Consider the following 22,064-nt stretch of genomic DNA (forward strand, 5'->3'; position numbering starts at 1 on the left):
TCATTCTCATCGCTTTCATTTTATTAAAAATACTCATTGCTTTTCTCTGCATATTTCTATATATTTACACGTACTATCCATGGATTAATAAAATTATTGTGGTAACATATAAATCCAAACTTTGACGAGTAACGATGCAATGAATACTTGCACTATCAATATCAATAAATATGTACACGTGTATAGTCTTAAGTCCAACACACTCTCGCATCTAAGTCATCGAAGTACCTAGTTGAAAATAACAAATAGTCAGATTTTATATCACGCACCTCATACCTCTCCTCTTATTTATAGAGGGAATCTCCTAAAGTTAGTTCTGGTGGTCGACTCAATTGGACTTTGGGATGGTGATCCATCCCAAAGTCTTAATCCATGTTGCTTCCTTGGTCTTCCCTTAAGTGTGCTTGGCATTGTAATTTCACCCCAACAAAGATATTTTTTTGTGTGATTATAATCTCAAATTTTTATTCTAAAATAATTTTGAATCATAGAGATGTTTTTTTCCCTTTGTTGTTGGTTTAATTAATTTATCATTTTGGTCCAATAGTTTAATTTCGATTCATGATTATGTCAATTATTTTTATTGTATATATAAAAAAATATGAAAATTTTAATTCAAATTAAAGATTCATAGATTGAGCAAAACATGAGCATAATTCATTAGTTAATGTATCTTACTCTTTCGTTGGAGATCGGACGTTGAACCCTCCATCCTCGTTTATTGTACTAACAAAAGTTATTGAAATAAATTTATTGTTTTTTTATTTAACTTTTATATTATTATGTACTATCACGCGCTTCCCAGCCCAAGCCCAGTTTTTTGGGGATCCAAGTTCCCCAAATTAAGAGTTGGGCCTGATTGGGCTGACTCCAAAATGGCAATGCATGGAAATTAGCCGGAAATTTTAATATTGTAGGCTTGTGGCAAAATATTAGTAGATACGAATTTTATTTTTTAAAAAAATTATAAATATAATATTTTTAAAAATATAAATCTCTAAACAACTTTCTTCTTTTTGAGAAATCCCTAAACAAATATTAATTTTAATGTGATTTTTTTTGCTGTGAATTGGTGTGATGTGGTTTAAATAAATCACAATTGATCATTGATTTAGAAAGTAGTGAAATAAAACGGTGAAGAGATAATTATGTAAACATTATAATGGTTCCACATTAGGGAAAAAAATAAAAGGAAATGCAAATTCTGGAACATGCTTTTACCAGGTTGCCCTTTTTTTTTTTTTTTTCAGTTAAACTTGCTTTCTTCTGTCATGTCCAATTCCAATATTCACTTTTTAAAAGTTTATAATATAAAGTTATAAACAAACTTCCACTTGGGTTTTTCTTTGGACAAGCATAGTATATGTCCAAATTATATGTTCCCCATCTCTCAAATAAGGATTATTTATCTTTTACTTTTATCCACAAAAGTTGAGATTCTAAAAATGGGCACTGTGCAGTGCAGTCATTTTTGGGGAATAAAATAGATAATCTAAACCGAAAATGTCCAAAATACATAACTTTATTTTAAAACCCAAATGCCACTATGCAACAAGCACATACCATTTTCAACTTTATCCTTAATTAACTAATGCAATTGGTGTTGGGATTATCCTCCAATTATTTAACATCTTTTCTCTGCTTATTGGTGTCCAAATAAATGGGTGGATTAAGGCATTAAGCTATGTGTGGTTTGGCATCAAGAATCGACCTAAACAAACTCTAATATTTTTACCTCTCTAAATTTTAGGATAGATTAAAAATTTTGTTTCTTTAATTCTTTCCGGTTGTGCTTTGATAAGTCGCTTAATTTTAAATTGTGTATAATAGTTATCTAAATATTTAAATTTTATGTCTAATACGTTACTAAAATTTAAAAGTATGCAATAGTTAAACATTAAATTTTGTGTCTAATATGTCCACAACCTATTTGACCTTTCCCTAAAGTTTTGTTGACCTATTAACAAAAATTGAAAGCTCAATGTTCTATGACACAAAAAGTAAAAAAGAAAAAAAAAAACTTCATTTTATGTCTAATAAATTTAACATTTAAAAAATGTCAAATAGGGTGAGTGACTTATTGGAAACATAATTAGAGTTTATTATACTGTTATAAAATTTATGGATTTATTAGATGTAAAACTAAAATTTGAAAATTTTTTAGAGTTCATAAATTTATTTGAATTAATCCAAAAGTTTAGAGAATATAATTGTAATATAAAAATAAAATTTTTAAATATTCAATTTTGGCCTTACAAAGGGATGTCAAGATTCATTTATTTTGTTTGCCTAACAAACATATTTCTAAGTTGAAAAACAAATCATGTGATATCATCCACTATTGACAATTAAGTTCAGTCTCTCACTTTATTAAAAGGTGTCCAACATGAAAATAAATAAGGTTTAGAACTTTAAAGGTCAAAGTAGAAAATGAATAAATATTATAAAACTGTTTTATAAAATAAATGACGAAAAAGTAAACAATAAAATAAAAATGGCTTATTTCACGCATAAAGATAGATTTAAAATATTATTTTGATCTATGTAGTTTCACGACGTTCCTTTAGCTCATGTATTTTAAACCTCTATTTATTTTAATTTTTATACTTTTAGACATTGATTTTTGGTCTTAGTGTTTTAAAAAGTAACCAATGTAGTCTATTTGTAAAAGTTTAGGGTAAAATATATTTTTAGTTCTTGAAATAAGTGTCTATTTGGTCCCTAAAATTTCAAAATGAACATGTTTGGTTTTTGAGGTTTAAAATAGGTGTTAATTTGGTCCCTGAAATTTTAAAATAAACATTTTTTGTTCTTGAAATTTGAGAAATAGTTTTAAATGGTCTTTTTTTTGTTTTGACGGTTAATATTGTTTATTGTAGTTATTGATGTGTGAAATTATATTAATTAAATAATATATGTGCAAGTGATTGGTAATTTCTCTCTCCTCTCCTTATCTCTTCCTCTCTCCTTCACCTACCATTTTCGAGAGCGCTTTGCTACCGCGGTAGTCATTCATATCGGACATATATCAATTTTTCTTAAAATCAATTTTTTAATTTGTCAAAGATAATTAACGAGGAGGAAGTGATTTTAACGGTAACAAAAGTGATTTTAACACACCCTGATGATTTTGAAAAATAAATTTTATTAAAAAAAAATTTTTCTTTTAAATCATTCATTCTAGGGTGGCTCTCAAACACCCTTAATCTTACTCGAATAGCTCTAAATCTCTTTGTTACCAGTTGGGACTGTGGACGTGGTATTGGAATATAAACAACTTTAGTCAAAGAATTGATTAATTCACTGGAACCATTGAACAAGATACAGCACCCACATATCGAAATCCGATTATTCAGTTCATAATGTTTGGCCCCGAAAATGTGTGGGGCTACGCCAAAACGCAAGTAAGAAGGATGAAGAAGCAAGTAATTTGGGATGGCGATGTTGGTGTGGGAGTGGGGTTAGCAAGAGAGAATGGGGTTGAATTTGGAGTTGAACACGAAGTTGCTCATAATTCCATCGAATGGCTTGGGATGTTCCGAAAAAGCAATGCCCTTAATGGTGGGTCTTTCTCACGCGATGGAACTCGCTCAATCACTCACTACAACTCAGTGCTCATAAAGTGTTTGTTTTAATGCCTGAACCAGAAAATAAGCCTCTTTCTCTTCTGCTAATTTGCTAGTTCTAAAGCGACGTGGCTCCAAGGAAATACTGAATTCTGATGATCCTTTCTCGGCCAGACAATGTTTAAGCTTGAATTATTCTGAATTCTGATCATGAGTTTGCATTTTCTTTTTTCTTTTGTACGGAGTTCTGAATTTTTGAGATATGCGGCTCCTGCGGAAAAGAGAGCAATGGCTTTCACATTCCTACTCTTAGACTCGTCCCGCCCCTTTTCTTTTTCTTCGGTTTAATCATATTTGTTTTTGTCTTTTGCTACCCAGCAGATTTCCTAAGATCTCTCTCTATCCAAATCCTGTTTCCCAATCTTACTTATTTGGTTACCTTCTTTCTACAACTGTGTTCCACCTGTAGTACAACTTACGTCGATGACACAAATTAAAGATAAAAGCAAAGTTCTAATCATATAGACATAATTGAAGAAGTTCTGTAAAAATTATAGATTGAATACACTCATCAGTCAATCTTAGCGCGTAGGTTAATGGGTGAAATATTTAATTACTTTTCTTGAGATTGAATGTTCCATGTCCTACCTCCCAAGAGTTAGGAGGGCTGAGAGGCATACGGCTTATAGTGAGCTATCGAGAAGGTAACCTCTAGACCTTGCAATCGGGCATCGTGGTGCTACAACTCCAACCCCGCCTAGAATTCGAGTCCTTTTCTATTTAGCTTTAAAAAAAAGAAAATCAAATAGGTACAACTTATCAATGGATCTATATTTTTTTTTTCAATACTAACCATTACTACCTTTCTTTTTTTAGTACAACAATTTAGAGGTAGGGATGGTCGAACCTCTAACTTCAAGAGAAATATTACATGTCAATTACCGTTGAATTATGTTCATGTTGACAACTTTATTATACCTTTTTGGATGATCAATGTTTTATTTATAGATATATTCCTCTTCAAACTCCTTAATAACTTCCGGAAGATTTTAAATTTATTTATTTATCTTTATTTCAACAAAATATGGCTCTCATGTTTTAATAAATATATATGTCTTAATTAATTATGATACGTTGATTATCTTATATGGAGAACATTGACAATTCACAAAGGTTTTTTTAACTATATATATTTAATTTGTTACTAAAATATTCAAATATTTTTTTAATTAAAGAATTAAACCGTATGGAAGCTGAATGGTCCCGAACCTATATATATTATTTTTGGGAACAGTACTACAAGCTATGATAAATATATAATAATATGTACAAAGATGCTCCAACCCTCTAGACCCTACTTACAGATACAGGGAGCTACATAGTACATGATATGAGTATAAGATATAAATAAGACTAAAATAGTAACTATACCTAGAAACAATTTAGTCTAGTCCTTTCAATTAAAAACAAGACCTTCCCATAAAATTATTTTCACAACAATTCGTTGTCTTAACGTTGAGCAACATTTTAATTTGCTTGGGTTGATGTTGATGCGGGATTCTACACAAGGTGTGTCGGCACTTGAGACGAGGTGGACTCTAAATCTATTGATCTGCCGATCTGCAATAGAACCTTGCACTGCTGTGATGTTTGATCACGTACTAAATTTGTATCGGTCCGAGTTTACTAGAGTGCAAAGAGATTGCATACCTTTGGAATGGTGGAATAACTTCGCATTTTACAAGGGGAGACTTGATAAATGACGCTCCATGACTGTGACGTCCGTATCTATCATTCAGTAGATCTTCTATCGATTGTTAGTGGATTTGATGTCAATAGAATATAAGTCACATTTTGCAGACTGTCACATATCTTCTATCAGTAGAATCTTCCTCTTACATCGACGATGAGTTGAGTTTCGTTTTAGGCACGCTCGTGGCTTATTCCACTTCGTCCAAAGTGAGAGGGTCACATGTATTTGTATCCCTTTAATTTTGCCTCTAACAATTTTTTAAGAAAGTTATCTAAAAATATATATATTATTATTAAAAGAGCAAACAAAATTTGTAAGGTAAAGGAGCAAAATTATAGTTGAGTCAAGTAATGGAAAAAAAAAAAAAAGAAGAAGAAACGTAATGTATCCCTTCAAAAGTGAGGGCGTAGAAATTGAGGACGAAAACTACTTTCTTTTGGTTTTAGGAAAAATGTACAAGATTTTGAAAAGTAAATTTATTGTTGTTGAGCATTGCAAAGCAATATTAATAGGAAAATGGAAATGGGGAAATATGGCTTTTGGGAAATATAAATTCACATGCTTTATAAAAAATAAATTCACATGGAAAAGACATAAAAAGGTAGAGATGAGTCAGGTGTCAGTTGTCACCACGTAGGCCAAAGATCTACTCAACTCAACCCATGAAATCTTTCCTCTTCTCATAACTCAAACGTCAAACTCAACACCTAAGAAATTTGTTTTAATTATTAATAAAATATTTTCAACTTTTTCTCATTATAACTCATGTCTTCTCATAAGTGCTCCTTTTTCGGCATCTAAATCCTCTTTTTCCTTCCACAAAATCTTCCCCTTTTTACCATTTTGCCCCTCCCTCACCTATCTTATCCATTCGCTTCATTTTTTTTTGACCTTTTTACTTTTTCTTTTTCCAGAAATTTCTTCGTCATAATGTAAACCCTTTGAATTGCTTGCTTTTGTTTTCAATGATATTTTTTTTAATAAAAACAATATCAACACATGAGTAAGAATCCATCTCACAATATCTTGAGTTTTGACAATTTATTAAATTTGATTCATAATTTTTAAAATATTTATTTTAATCCATAAATTTTTTAAAATAAAAATTTTAATTCTTTTTGTTACGGGATTTCAAACACCCAAATTAACATGATGATATTAGAAAAAAAAAATTATTTCAATGTTCAAATATAAAAAAAAAAGAAAAAAAAATATGAGAAAAGAACCGGTTACAATTTGACACGAACACAAAAGGAGGTGGAAAATAACTCTAACAATGCTCAAAATGTGAAAAGTTCACTAAAAGGAACCATAATGAAAGACACTTTTGGAAACCATATTCCAATATTAATTAGAGTAATTAGCAACCCCATTAGCCACATCCATCCACCACCTAAGTCCAATTCATTATAAAATTTTAAAAAGAATTAAAAGATTGACGCAATAATCCCGATAGATTGAAATAGATATCTCATATCAATTATTTATCTCAATCATTATAAATTCAAATGTCTTTTAAATCACTGATTCAAATTATAGTAACCTAACTCATCTCTAATTTGTAACATGGATTATGTTTATATATATATATATATATATATATATATATATCAACATATATTCTCAATCATATGGGCACAAATTACAAAAGAGTATTAATTATTGAGACGCCCACTTCACACTTAATGCATTGGGATCCATGTGTTAAATCACAAACTTCCAATGCCTTTTCAATTTGGGGTCCTTAGTGGCAAATTACACAAACCATATTATATCCCTAAAATTAGTCTTTTCAAAATAACAAAACTGGCTAGAAACCAACTCATTGGCCAATATGCATATATCAAAATTGCATTATATATTCACCAATTAAAATATGTGATTCCAAATATTCCCATACAAAACGATGACGTAATATAAATTTCATTATTTTAACAATAATGATGATAGATTTTTTGACATGTTAAGAAGGATTGGATCCAAAATGATTTCACAGATCTTCATTTTCCTCACCACAGTAAAAATTTTTCCTTTTGTAACCTTTTTTTCACTTCAGTCACTGAACCATGACCATGAGAGGAAAAAAGAAGAGGGGAAATAAAAATGAATTTTACCATTTTTACTACCCAATGAAATTGTGGCTTTCTTTTTCATCGTCTTCTTTGCTGCAATCCTCCATGAATTCAGACCCTTCTTTTGGACTATCCAGAGCTCTCTTCTCCTGTTCTTCAGCTTCTTCTTCTTCTCCCATCTCCTTCATTAATCGTCCATTTTTCTCGTTTTTCTCTGCTCTTGATTTCAATGTCTCCAGTAACTCCGCCATGGCTCTGTTCTTGTGGCGGCGATTCTTGATCAGAAGCTCGCTCACGTCGGCCGGCGTCATCTTCGCCTTCTCAATTACTTGTTTAATTTCGTCCAAAATTTCGCAATCGACTTCGTCTTCTTCGGAATTTAAGTAATTCCTCAGAAGAATCTTCAATGCCGGAAAAGAACAGTAACTCATGAAAATGTGCATATCCATTCTCCCACTCCGAAGCAATGCCGGGTCCAGCTTCTCAATGTGGTTCGTCGTGAACACGAAAATCCTCTCGCTGCCGCAGCACGACCACAGCCCATCGGTGAAATTCAGTAGCCCGGACAGCGTAATCGAGCCACCGCCCCCGCCGCCGTCGTCGCCGGAAACAGAGCCGTAGCCACCGCCCCCGCAGCGCAAATCCCCCAAATCGCAGTAGTTCCTGGCGGAATTCTTCTTCTTCTTCCGATCGGAGAGATTGATGGAGCAATCAATGTCCTCGATCACAATAATCGATTTGGAGGTGGTCTTCATAAGGAGCTTCCGAAGCTCGGAATTGTTATGAACTTCAGTGAGCTCGAGATCGTAAATGTCGTAGCCAAGGAAATTGGCCATGGCCGCGATCATACTGGATTTGCCAGTGCCAGGGGGGCCATACAGGAGATAGCCCCTTTTCCAGGCCCGGCCTGTCTGCTGGTAAAAACTTTGGCCGTTAGCGAAATCTTGAAGATCCTCCATTATCTGCTGCTTCTTCTGTGGGTCCATGGCCAATGTGTGAAATGTGCTGGGGTGTTTAAATGGCACCGACTCCCACGGATGGCCTCTGGAATCCAACGATCCGCCGCGCGAGTTGGTGTACAGGAGCCGCTCCTGATTCCTCCGCCGGATTTCCTCTGCTCGCTCCATGACGAAATCGAGATACGAATCGAGAATCAGGGGCTTGTCTTTCTTCTTGATTCGGAGAGTGAAGCCTCGTTTCTCCTCCGGGAGTGGGCGCCATATGTAGCCCTGGGCCTGGCGCTGGGTGACGATGTGCTCCCATTGGACGGAGACGCCGTTGAAGGCGTCGAGGATGCAGTCATTGTTGGAGAGGCCGAAGGTGATGGCGCTGGAATTGAGGGCGCGCGTGAGGCTCAGGCGGTTGCCGGAGATGGAGACGGAGGAGCTCAGGTAGAGCTGGACGGCGTTGTAGAGCTCGTTGGTGTTGACGCCGTCGATTTCGGTGATGTCGAAGTAGACGTAGGAGGAGAAGCATCGGGAGATTTGGGTGAAGAGTTTAACGGCGGCGAAACGGAGCTCCGGCGGGAAAATAGCCTGGAGAAGAGTTTGACAGAAGGCGAGAACGCCCATGAGAGAGGCTAGAGAAGACCAGTAGTGGTTCATGGCTGTAATTTTTCTGAATCTAATGGATGAAGAAGAAGAAGATGGAGGATTTATAGAGAAGAAGATGGTGTGAAAATGGAGGAGAGAGAAAGAGAGAGGAGAGAGAGAGAGTTGAGGATGTGGGGAATTGGCTGGCAAAGAGAGGGGAAGTGGAAGAAAGTACAAGGGAAAACAGCAACAGAAGAGGGGAAAAACAAAAAGGGCTTTTGGAGTTTTGATGGGTAGAGATCAGAGATGGGGCCCAATTACGGCTTCAGTGATTTACAGTGAAGATTTTCATGCCTTTTTTTTTTTTTTTTTTTTTTTTTTTTTTTTTGGTGTAATGTAATTTAGCTGTGGCTTTGTCAATTATTATTTATTATGAGGATTTTGAATAAGTTTTTGCTAAAACCAAGGAGTACAATAGCAATAAGCAAGCCTAGAAGCCGATGAACGATATTTCAATTTTTTGGAAACTGACGCTCAAATGAGATTTTACTGCTACCCTCCCATTGCCTCCTAAGTTTTAAAATTTACGCCTAAATTACCCAAAAAAAATCAAAACTTTGCTGTTTGTTTCAAAAAATACTCTAATTATTTAAAAAGTTCTAACAGTATATTGACTTTTCATAAATTTTTCAAAAATAAAAAATCTGGAACAATTTGGATTAAGTCTGAAAAATAGAGAAAATAGATAAGAAGCTATAATTTTTGAAATGTATATTGTGGTAAAATTAAGTAGATAATAGAGAAATAAACTCTCTTAATAGTGGAGGAATAAAACTTTCAGGATAAAATTAGGACGTAGAGTATTTTTTAAATCTTTAGGGAAGGTTGATCGTAGAATTGAATTTTTTAATGGATAGAGTTATTTTTAAAACAAAGGACAAAGTTGAAAGATATTTGTATAATTTAACGAAATCTTAGGGGTCATTTGGTAAAGATCTTGTTTCTGTTTCTTTATGTTTAATTAAGAAAAATATGTTCCATGATTTCAACTCCAAGAATTCAAATATGATAAAACAATGTTTTTATTTATGTTTTGGAATAAATTGAAAATGAGAACAATAAAAGAGAAATTTATTTTGATTGTTCCCCAAATTTCTATACAATTGTGAGAATATTAAAAAAAGAGTAGAAATAAGAAACAGAGTTAGTTATAAAATACTTAGATTTCTTAATAAAAAAACGAGAATGTTACCGAACAGTCTCTAATTTCTTGATGCTATCTTAAGGATAAAAAAAATCTTCAACGTGCATTTCATCTTTTTTTTTTTTTTACCTTCAAATTAAACACACTTTCGATCTATGTAATTTTATGCTTCGCGAGCTTATAAGTATATTATTGTCCTGGATTTCAAATATAGTATCCAGCATATGCCATATGAATAGCTATTAGGTGTTGTATTATGCAACTTAGAAATTAGGTCGAACTAAAAAAATTGGAAAAATTAGGTTATAAGGATGAGAATTAGATATTTAGTTTATTAAGATTAAATACTAAAGCTGGATTCAGTTCTTAACACGAGATAGCTAATAAGTTAAATTTAACTAATATTGATTGTCAGCCAAAAAAAAAGAAAAAAGCTTTTGTGCACAATATTAACATATAATTAATGACAAAATAAAATCTTTATTATTAATTCTATTTAAGTATAATAGTTTAATAATCCAATAATAGCATTCGAGATAAAGGTCATTAAACCATACAGAGAACTAAAATAATTTGCTAAATATGTTAACCCTTTTAAAAACAAATATTGGCCCAAAATGTTAAAATAATAAAATTATCCCAGAAACGTGTTGAAATTTGTAACAAACTTCCAATAAAGTTCACATTAACCTTGTCAATCCTTAAATGCCACGGGTTTGGAAAAATCACATAATTACCATCAGTTTAATATGTTTGCATAAAAATAATAATATTGCCTTTCGAAATATAGCTGAATTAAATATTATAACTTTTCTTAGGCTCTATTGTCTTAGATAATATACGAATAGCATCCAATTCCGAATTTTATCGTTAATTTAAATTTATAAATAGGAATATACCAACAAATTATTAGTTTTATGAAAGTTGGACTTAAAATATTAACCAACTCAATATGATATAAAAAAATGCGTTAGTAGAATAAAGTGTTTTAGAATACATTAAAATCATTATCCTATATTCTTATATGGTAACTGCAACAAATTAGTCAGAAATAAACTTCAAACCAACCATGGTGCTAAAAAAACAAATAAATAAATTATAAAAACCACCCCTAAATGATATGGATGGTTACAATTACATCCTAAGATCAATTCCCCAAATTTGTTGTAGCTAAGCCCTAAATATTAGGGAATGCACAAACCACTCTTAAACTTGATTATTACAAATAAACCTTCGATTTATAGAATTGTTACAACTCAACCTAATTTTTCTTTCAATTCTATAAATTTTGAAAACTATTATATTAATTAACCATGAAAAAATTTTGGTTCTTTTAATCCATACGAAGTCTATCTCTCAATTTAGGAAAACAAAATATTCATATAAAGAAATCGAATTTGATTTCAATCAACTTATAGTTTATTGGTTTGATTGTAATAATATTTTTTTATTTCATAGGTCATTTGTACCTTTTGTAATATTAATGGTTTAACTGCAACACTTCATAAGTAATTTTAGAGGTGATTGATTAAATTAGAAGTTGGAGAGTGTGATTGTAACAACTCCCTTAATTCATCGGTGATTTTTGCAAATCTCTACAGAGTTATATCTATCAGAATTCCAATAAAACATTTGATTTATAAGTTATAACTACTAATGAAATGGTCAAATTAAATATATAAATGTAGGACTTAGATTTCCCAAATATAATACAAAATTCAGATGGCTTGTATTACACTTGTTAAAAATCATTAGTATATTGAAAATATGCATTGTGCACTAAGTCACTTGGAGGAAGAGAATGTTAGTTAAAGGTTATATATATATATATATATATATATATATATTTTTTTTTTTTGGGCCAAAGTGTTAGTTAAAGATTATATACAATAAATAAGCAGCTCACTTTTGAAGCATTTGGTAAGGCTGAAGATTGAGATCTTCATTCCTCTTTTCAAAGTCAAATGGACCATTTATTAAAATCATTAATTTTGGATTTGTTGCCCTTCTTTAATTTAATACCAATTAATTTTTTATTCTTTTTCTGAATGAGGTGATATATGTATTTTCTTCATTTTTCTTTTTTTGCAATGCATTCATCTTATGGTAACTATCAAATTATACACTAAATGAATTTTCATAAAATTTAATTACCAAAATTGATACACATTTCATATAATTTAATTTGGAATGGTTATGAATGTGTCCAACTATTTTGGTAGACTTCTGACATTAAAAGTTATACCTAAGTAGATGGGGGTAGTTTGGCCATAAAAGTATCTCCATAAATAAACTATATTTAGCTAAATTTAACATTCTCAAATTGCAATAGAATTTATTTAGTTAATTAATAATTGTATATATTAATCAATAATAAGTCCACGGTAGATTAGGATTAATTTCCTTCTCAGAGGTATAATATGTTTATAAACTTGGCATTAACTATTGTTTTTAAAAAATTGAATGTCCGCACAAATGTTAATTGTCATAAAACAATTTTAAGAAAATTTTACAGCTATTTTAAATGAAGTGTGCTGATCCAAATATAATTTAATTTATAGTAATAATATTGAAATGAAATATAGTAATAAACAACCCACCACACCACGGGACAGAAAGATATTGGTCAAGCACACGGAGGTATGTTTATTCTCCGACCTTGACATTTCAAGTATAATGCCTAAGATCTTCAATGTAAGTTCGGACCACATCGATGGCCAAGCCAAACAATAAGAAGTCCATTAACTCGGAACTATCGAGTATTGTGCCACAAATCATATAATCGTACGAAAGCGATAGGAAAGTGGGGTCCACTAACCTATACAGAGATTTGAAACGGTACGCACGCACCCAATTATGATTCACCATCCTCAAGCAAAAACTTCGAACTATAACTAACTTGAACGTTAGAGTTTTTTTCTCTTCTTTGTATAGATTCTATACTTAGCTCGGTAAATTCGTCCCTACTTTGAACATAGTTAGAATTTGGCTTCAATATATCCCATTTTTATATTTAAAAATAAAATTATCAGAAAGATAAAAGCCGTACAAATTTTAGAAACAAAAAATAACATTTTAAACCAAACAATAATTAAATTCACTGCTTTATTAAATATAACCAATAGAAATAGACAATTATTATTATTTTTTTTTTAGTTCATAGAGATAGACAAATTAGAGCAAATAGAAGCTGAAAAGGAAGAAATTTTTTATTTTCCTAAAAAATACTTTTGCAGAAGAGGCTATCTCCATAACGCCATGTGTGCGTTGGGCTGTCCAGAAGGACGGATACCGCCACGTGTAATGCCCTAATCTGGTTGCCTTTGTTGTAAGCTTAATTAATTAAGAGATTAGAATATTAATTAAGAAAAGTTTAGTGTTAAATAAAATAGTTAGGTAGTCTGGATTAAGATGAAGATTGATTAATGGAAAGGTACAACCACTACAGTGTTGCTACCAGGTTATATATTAATACTAACCCAATGTGGTATTAAACTATTATAATTGGATTAAGAAAATGTTTATATTCTAATTTTGGTACTTCAACTTTTTCATTTTTAAATCTTTTATTTACAAAGATTTAATCATCATGTTTTAGTCCCTAAATCGTTTTATTCATTACTGTATGTCTTATGTCCATTTATGTAAGACGTAGACGTGTAGATGAAAATATGTTATAGATTTTTTATTTTTTATATAATGTTTAGGAACTAAACTAACATAATACACTAAAGTTGAAGGGATATGATTGAAAATTTCAAGTTTGATAACTAAAATAAAATAAGTATTGAAAGTTCATTTATTAAATTATAACTTAATTTTAAAGTTATGGCTATTTATCAATGGGTTAAAGTGAAGATTTAGAGGACAACTCATGAATTTACATTCAATTTGAATAATAAAATATAAATCTTACAAGTTCAAAATTTATAAAATAAAAAGTTAAAAAAGTAGTTATTGAAACCTCTGTTACATCGTTCATCCTTAATATTTCGAAGATCGTGATGTTTAGTAGATACATAAATTAAAAAGAATATCTAATATGTCTACGATTTTGTGTGTATTAAATTTATAACATTTATAAAATGTTAAATAAATTCATGAACTTTCGATTTTACCTCTAATAAATCGCTAACTTAAAAAAATGTCTAAAGATGAAGAATATATTAACTACAAAATTCAAGGTTCGAAAAACTATTGCATAACACAATCGAACAATTTTAAATACAGCACTAAAATTCGGTATTAGACGGTTTTTAATGTTTGGAGACTTAGAATTTAACATTATCAAAATAAAAAAAATCATATTTTGGAATGGAATAAGCATAGTAAACATAAACTAAGATTTGTAGATAAAAAATAGAATAGTTGGAGAATGGAGGAGCGCGTGAGGTAAAGGGGTATAGGATTATGCGTGTAGTTTGGAATTGGATAACAGAGGGCGCAGTATCAGTATCAGTAGTAGCAATGGCATCAGCATTAGCAGATTGATGGATTGTATTTATTTGTATTTGTGCGAACAAAACAAACAAACCCCAAAAGAAAAAAAAAAAGAAGAAGTCGTAATTAAAAATTAAAAATAATAAAAAGGAAAATGAAAATAGAAGCTGAGCTGACACACAAAGGAAATAAGTGATGGGAATCAATCTCTATTCTCTCGTCAACTTTTGTTTGTAGTGTTAAAAAAAAAAAGGTGATAATATTATATTATTGAGGCGCAGAGAGGTTTCAGAGGGCAGATGTGTCAAAAGAGCTCACTGTCCAAAGCAAAGATCCGAATCATTCATTTGGGTTGGGAGCCCTGACCCAAATCCTCTCTCTCGTCTTCTCTCAGTTTTCAGTTTTTTGATAATGAAAATGAATGAGGATTGGTCAGAAGCAGAAGCAGAAGCAGAGGAACCCTTTTTGGATTTAAAACACATTCACTATTGAGTATTGAGTAGAGAGTAGTGTCAAGTGTGCAAGTAAGCCTTAGCTTACCCACCACGTCAAACCAACCTCTCTCTAAAATGTTGGAATTCAAAATTCAAATGCACACACGTAAACCCACAACAAACAAATGGATACAGTACAGGGCCTGCCTGCTCAACACTCCAGACTTGAGATTCAAGATTTTTTGAAATAACAACAACAGAATCTTTTTGAATAATGGTTTTATGAATTATTATTTAGAAGCCAAGCAGGCTGGACAGAGCAGAGCAGAGCTGTTGTGGATGGTCCTTCTTGGCTAACCCAACCAATCAAAATCCCCCAATCCGACCTACCGATAAATCCCATGTTTATGATGACGTTATATTCTCAAATCAATAACCCCAAAACTTGGATGCAACTAATAAAAAAAAAGATTTTTGCATAGCCATGAAATATGGTGGATGGTCTTCTTTTATCATTGATCAACGAATTTAGCCATAATTGAACAATGTGAAGTACTATTTCCCCTTGTAACCAATTTTCCCACCACAGTATAAAGTTGGCAATGTCAATGAATGAAGGTGGAGACAGAGAAAAACATCCATGGTTAGGTGTCGAGGAGAGTACAATCATAGAGAGGAAAGAGGGGGCGATCCCATTCAATGTTCATATTATTCCCGACATCAGAAAATGGAATTTGAACAATGTAAGAATAATACAAAACCGAATGAAATTTCATGATATTGAAGAAACCTGAAGCTGGAGAGATCTGTCCGTCGGTCTCTTTAGCACTTATGCGACATAAATCAAAGTGAATGGCGAAAAAATGGGACTTTGCAAGCAAAATGTTGGTCCCTCAATATCCATTCCTTTCCAAAATTGGTTTCTCTAATCCTATTTATGCCTCGAAATAACATCTCACGAATACACGGAAGAATGCCTCCTCTTCCAAACACAAATTGTGAAATTCCGTAATGAATATTTTGGGGAAAATTATAACGACATCAAAGTTATGGGTATTCAATCACCGAAATAATCTTACTGCTTCCCTCATATCATGGCTTGAGAGCAATACCAAGGCCTAGTTTTGGAGACGAGTTAACTGCTTTTGAGTCGTACTCGGCAGACAGAGTTACCAGAGATTTCGGCCTCCATTCTCGCTGGTAAAGCATGGCAACTTTTCCTTTGTCGGAGAACCGTGTTTTTAAAAGCGTAACTGGATCTAGAACATGGGAACTTCCAATGGTAAAGGAGTTTTCAAAGGTGGAGAACTTGTGAGTCATTTCGGCAGCTACCATAGTCTGATTAAGTGGATCCAATGAATGAACATAAGATGCCTTCAGAGCCTGTCCCTTGTCAGTTCTGTATTAACATTATCAACACTATTAGTTCCAATAGCATAAGCTAGGTTAGAAATAGGGAAATCAAATATATCAATTTCATTTTTGACCTCATTTGGACGTCAGAACACACACCAGAGATTACCAGTTATTTCGAAGTAGAATTGCAAAAGTTGAGTTCCCAAGGACTAACTAGTTTGTTCACATGCTAGGAGCCATAGTTGGTAATTAAGCATAACTTACAGTATAAGAGCCGCAGAAAAGTCTGGCTTATTCAAGCTGACTCCAGCGTTGTACTTTGTGAATGAAGCAGAGGTAGTATCAAATCCCACATCACCACCTAAACTAAAATTCTTACTACCGATTGCAGCTGAAAATTCCAAAAGAGGACTGGGGTGGAGACCAATACTGGAATCAATGGCCGCATGAGGATGGAAGTACTGAACATCCAGCTGCAGCATGCAGTACCATACATAAAGTCATTAGCATGAAATTCCTGCTACTACTAAGTTTACAGTCTTTAAATCTGAGAATTCTAAGGAAATATCATATGTAGGACACTATTATGCTTCCAACAATTCCAAGATCTAACATAAAAAAAGCTGCAAACATGTTGGCATGGAAGCAATACCTCGAGTAGGATATGATAATTCGAAACTATATATGGTTTAGGACATATAAACCTATAGCATTGATTTCAGAAAAATATATTCCATGATAGTCATGTCAAGTTCTACCAAAATATCCAAGCACGTTTAGAAGCAAAAAACAATAACACCATATCACAGTAATTGAATTTTAGCAAGACTGGTACGGTAAATGCAGCATTTCAATGATCAGTGAGTGCAGGGACTCAGGACACATGCTCTATATAAACAATATGGACCTTGTTACAGCAGGACGGCATGGAATGATTGGTATTATAATCTAAAACCAATTGTAAACATGGAGATGTAAAAACAGAAATACAGTTCTATAATCACAATGGGTTTCTAATTATGGAACTGAAAAATCATTTTCAAACAAGACTACGAGTTTTTCTTCTGAAAATGTAAACAAAAGACAAGATTTTATTGGAAACGCACTTAGCTTTTTTTCGTAGGTTAAGAGGTCAGAAAAAAAAACATAGGTCAAAGTATAACCTATTGTTACTTTTAGTCTAGGAGTTCATATAATGCGTTATGGAAGATACTGTTAATTTTTTTCATTCACATTACGGAAGATTATCCAACTAATTTTAAAACTTCTCAAACTTGAACTTGCAGTGATGTTTTCTTTCTCACTAAAAAATTATCCACACATTTCACAAACCTTGCCAGACTTGTGGTCAGGTATTCTGAAGCTAAACGTGGCCTTGGTAGTGGGCAAGATATCACTCACGGTCACTTTGGTAGAAACCTGAAAAATGTTAAATTCAGTAGAATGTTATTGCCTTTTGGCTTAGAACATAACGACCATTTTTCTTCAAAAGTATATCTAGGAAATTTAGCAATGCCTCCTAAAACAGTAGCATAAGCCTACATGAGTATTTTATAAAGCTTATAAAAACTAGACATCAGGACAAGACGTTTTTCATTACATTTGAATAAGTATCAACTTTCACATCCACTGTTGTCCTTCCACTCTTGTACAGGGTACTGATATCACCAATAAAAACTTGATCCCGCTTCAAACCTGTAGCAGTTAGTCCCTGCAATATGTAATTTCATTTCGGAAGATTAGACCAAAGAGCCCCGAAAAGTAAGTTAAAAAAGATAAAATTGCATTAAAAATAAAGTCAAATTTTGTTGTCATAAACAAACATGTGTGCTCATACATTATCTTTATACTATATTCCTCGGCACTTTCAGATAAAGGATGTTATAATACTAATGAAAAGAAGACGGCATGTAGAACATTATGAGTGTTAAAAGATCAATGAACAAGGTTAAATTGAAACCGATGAAAACTAAGTGTAGCAGAATGAGTAACAGATAGGCAGAGGCCTATTAAGGAATGTTTTCTGATTTAGTTCTAAACATACAAGTACACACGAAACAAACAGAAGAATTTAAAGAGATTTTTCCAGTTTGCTCAGTTAACCTAATATCTATCATTTCAGATGAATAGGTGAAATCAATAAACTCATCAGTCACAAACACAAAAAAAAAAGACATGGTTAAATACAAAATAAAGTTGATAGGCCTCAGCCTCAATCATTTTTATCAATAACAGAAGCCAAGGCAAATTAGAGAGCTCCCCTTCTCTCCCAATTCTCAGCAGAGAAAACACAAGCAAAATACTCAGAATATAACATCAGAAAGCAACTAACCCCCTAATACCCCTTCAGCACTTGGCCCCACTCCTATTACGTAATTTCACCTTTCAGACAGCCTCCTCACTTCTCACACGCTTACACTCATACACTAGTGATTTGGGGCTTAAGATACTTCGGCTCAAAAAATATAAGCTAAAGAACATCAACATCATTGAAAGAGTTAGGAAAATATGGGTACAAATAGGGAAGATAATTCCTTGTCAATCAAATATAGTAGGGTCAGACGGTTGGCCCGTGATTAGTCAAGGTGCACGACCCGGACACACAAATATCACACAAAAAAAAGAAAAGGGAAGACAATTAATCAAGAGAAGGAGCCTAATATATTAGAACCAATAATACCATTCCATTGGAGCTTGGTAGTGACAGAGTAAACTTGTGATCGTAGTTGTAATCTTTAGTCAAGAGGTCTGCAAGGTCACCATCAAAATGAAAATAAGCTTTGGAATTTACAATACAACAATACCAAGCCAGACCATCACACAAGGATCCATGTTTCACATCAGATAGAAATACAGCATACAATTATGGTCGAAAGAACAATACATCCTCTTGACTAGAGAGGAAAATAAACACGAAAAATTTGAACCTGATGTGTGTTGTTTCAGAACACATGATAGCTATTTGCCTATTCCAATCCAGAGGATGCAAAACACTTTAGAAGGGAAGTTACAGTCTTACAGACATGGTCATAAAACAATGCACAAGGTACGATTGTTTTAGATGTATTTTTATACAATGTAGTAAAACACTGCTACCAGTAAGTAATAGAACAATGCAAATATCTTCCCATGCATGATTTTTTCAATTATCCACCCTACCCATAAATAGTGTCGAACTAAAGTATCACCCCACTTTCCATATATGCACCAAAGGTCTTATTAGTAATTTATAACTCCAAATTGCAGACAATTTATAGGGAAACATCTAAAATCCATATATACATTTCAATCAGTGGTATCATTGAAAAGGTGTAATACAAATTCTCGACACTCTAAACCGCATACTATATGGTTAGCCTATTCTGGGGCAATAAAGAAAATGTTAATCATATACAGATCCTTGCACATTTAGCATTCCAATTATAGACATTTAAGCAGTTATCAAGATGACAGATTTCGTAATTTCTCGTTACTATAGAAATAACGATTTCAGAGTCGTGTGAGATATTAAGAACCACTAAAACTTCTTTTTGATAGTATGAACAAAACCACCCCTTAAAAAGATCAATAAAAGAAAAGGAAACTAGTTGACATGAGCCTATTAGATGCACAAGGGAAATAGTTAAGGTATTTACCTCTGGCCTTTTTGCCAATATGTGAAAATGGTGCTGGAGAACTGGCCATGATTACACAGAATGGTCGAAGTTTATAAGTTCCTGAAAAACATATCAAGAAAATAAACATGTAAAGGCAAGCAGAAAAACTGCATCTCTGGCCTTCTTTTATTTTGGTGTGTGTGGGGCGGGGCGGGGGGGGGGGGGGGGGGGGGGGGGGGGGGGGGGGGGGGGGTGTTGCAACGTAAAGACAAGTGTATTAGACTTATTATAACTTAGAACAATTATAGGTGTTAGACTTCCATTCTATATTTTCATTTCCTAGTTGACTTGTTAGACTATAACAACAAAGTCTAATCATTGTACTTTTGAGCACAAAGCATTAACCTTATAGACTAGAAAAATGAGGAATCAACAAGCTGACGAATAAAAAAAAGATCCCACATCTTTTTCACCATCCATTAACAACTTTGGATAAGAAGCATGAGAGCAGCTCCCTGAGCCTACTTCCTGTCAGAACATCTCTTCAGAAGCATCCCTTGTATACCCAATCGAGTGCTCCAAATAAGTGGGGGAAAATCTTTCAGTTCAAGTAATGCACGTTACAAAGGGACCCCTGGGACCTGGGTTAATCAACCTCTTTCTTGTATGGGTTATCCTACTTCTATACAAATTCCATTCTCCTAAAGTGGTATTTTACGAAATAATAAAAGGAAATTCCCCAACATGTTTGCTCATCGTAAGTCAAGATATTTGAACTGCATTAATTATTCTTCCTGACATAAAAACAAAACCATAGCATCTTCAATCTAAGAGAGGGAAAATTTGATTAGCAATCTGCGATCAACAGTCAAGACTCTGCATTTCTTCGATTTCTCTTTACGAAGTACAGTTTCTAATTAGAAAAAAGGTTAAGGGAAAGGGATGGAGTCCAAACTGAAATGGCAAAATAAGTCATCGATCAGAAAGCATTAAATAGGTAAAACGTCATCCGAAACCTTTGAAATCATTTTCATTTCACATAGGCCTCTTGAATTTTCTTAACACAGTTGACAAACTAAGGTCTCGAGGTTTTATGATTGAACAACTAATATCGCTAACTTGAGACCAGATTATTAGAAACGAATTTTTAGAACACTAAACGAGAAAGCACGCTGAAGATCGAACGAAGCGAGAATTACCTTTACCTAAGAAGACTATAATGAGCCAATACGCAAGCTAAACTTCTTGCTAAGAAAATTTAACAATTAGTTCGCTGAAAGGCCATTCATTTCCCAATATTCCCATTGCAAACTCAAATCAGCTAAGTCAGTAGAGGATTGAAACGTCGATACGTCGGAAAATAGTATGGAAAATGACTTACCCGCTGCGAATTAATCGAAAAGGTTTCGGAGCAGGAATCGCCGACAATCCCCGAGTCCCCAAAGCCCTAAAGAATAATAATGTTACAAACACTGTATCGAGCGATGGGCGACGAGGAGGATGCCAGGTTGGCGCGCGTCCAGGTGAATGCTGCGTCAACTTGAGTACTGATTGCACCGCCACTATAATGCCACGTCACACCCATTTAACGTATTGATTGGCTGATGCAAAACGCATAGGTTGACATGGCGGTCATGTAGTATGCGTCACTGGCCATGGAATTTTTTATTTTATTTAATGGAAGCAAGGTTGAGAAAAAGACCCGAAAAATCGATCAGACCGATCGGAACCGACTGAACGGATGTTGGTGGTCGGTTCTTTAGTATGTCGGTTTGATTGTCGATTCTGGTTTTTTTTATAATCGACAAGTGGATTATACCTATCAATTTATTTTGATTTATTTTTATGTTTTTAGATATTAGGTTTGAAACCATGATCGTAGCTTCACTACATGTTCTTATGTAAACAATAATGAAAAATATTATATACAAGAGGAATTGAATATAAATATGAAAAAGATGAGAATAAATTAACAACAAAATTTATATATATATATCATTGTCGATTCTTCGATACACAAACCGACCAAACCAATAGTCGATTCGGTTGTCACCAATTCCTATAGGTAAACTGTCATTCGACAATTGACTCCAACTAATTGATGCTTAGCC

The 22,064-nt window shown here is 33.2% G+C and overlaps 2 protein-coding genes across 3 annotated transcripts; both read right to left on the bottom strand.

Moving 5' to 3' along the window:
* Window positions 1-7,152: 7,152 nt before the first annotated feature.
* Window positions 7,153-9,263, bottom strand: LOC111006909 (P-loop containing nucleoside triphosphate hydrolases superfamily protein). The gene has a single exon (XM_022279010.2). It carries the CDS (start codon window positions 8,993-8,995, stop codon window positions 7,442-7,444), a length of 1,554 nt encoding a protein of 517 aa, XP_022134702.2. The 5' UTR covers window positions 8,996-9,263; the 3' UTR covers window positions 7,153-7,441.
* Window positions 9,264-15,670: 6,407 nt separating this feature from the next.
* On the bottom strand, window positions 15,671-21,491 carry VDAC4 (voltage dependent anion channel 4). Of its 2 annotated transcripts, XM_022279701.2 has the most exons (8): window positions 21,335-21,429; window positions 21,153-21,201; window positions 19,993-20,073; window positions 19,038-19,105; window positions 17,958-18,068; window positions 17,690-17,776; window positions 16,622-16,830; window positions 15,671-16,400 (listed from the first exon to the last, which is right to left on the bottom strand). In XM_022279701.2, the coding sequence occupies exons 3-8, from the start codon at window positions 20,039-20,041 to the stop codon at window positions 16,094-16,096; spliced, it is 831 nt and encodes a 276-aa protein (XP_022135393.1). In that variant the 5' UTR covers window positions 20,042-20,073; window positions 21,153-21,201; window positions 21,335-21,429; the 3' UTR covers window positions 15,671-16,093. The 2 variants fall into 2 exon arrangements, with proteins under 2 accessions (XP_022135393.1, XP_022135392.1); XM_022279700.2 differs by lacking the exon at window positions 21,153-21,201 and having other exon boundaries at window positions 21,335-21,491.
* Between the last annotated feature and the right edge of the window lie 573 nt (window positions 21,492-22,064).

This window comes from Momordica charantia (assembly GCF_013281855.1).
Source record: "Momordica charantia cultivar OHB3-1 chromosome 6 unlocalized genomic scaffold, Mcharantia_2.0 BLBB01000006.1, whole genome shotgun sequence".
Lineage (NCBI taxonomy): Eukaryota > Viridiplantae > Streptophyta > Magnoliopsida > Cucurbitales > Cucurbitaceae > Momordica > Momordica charantia.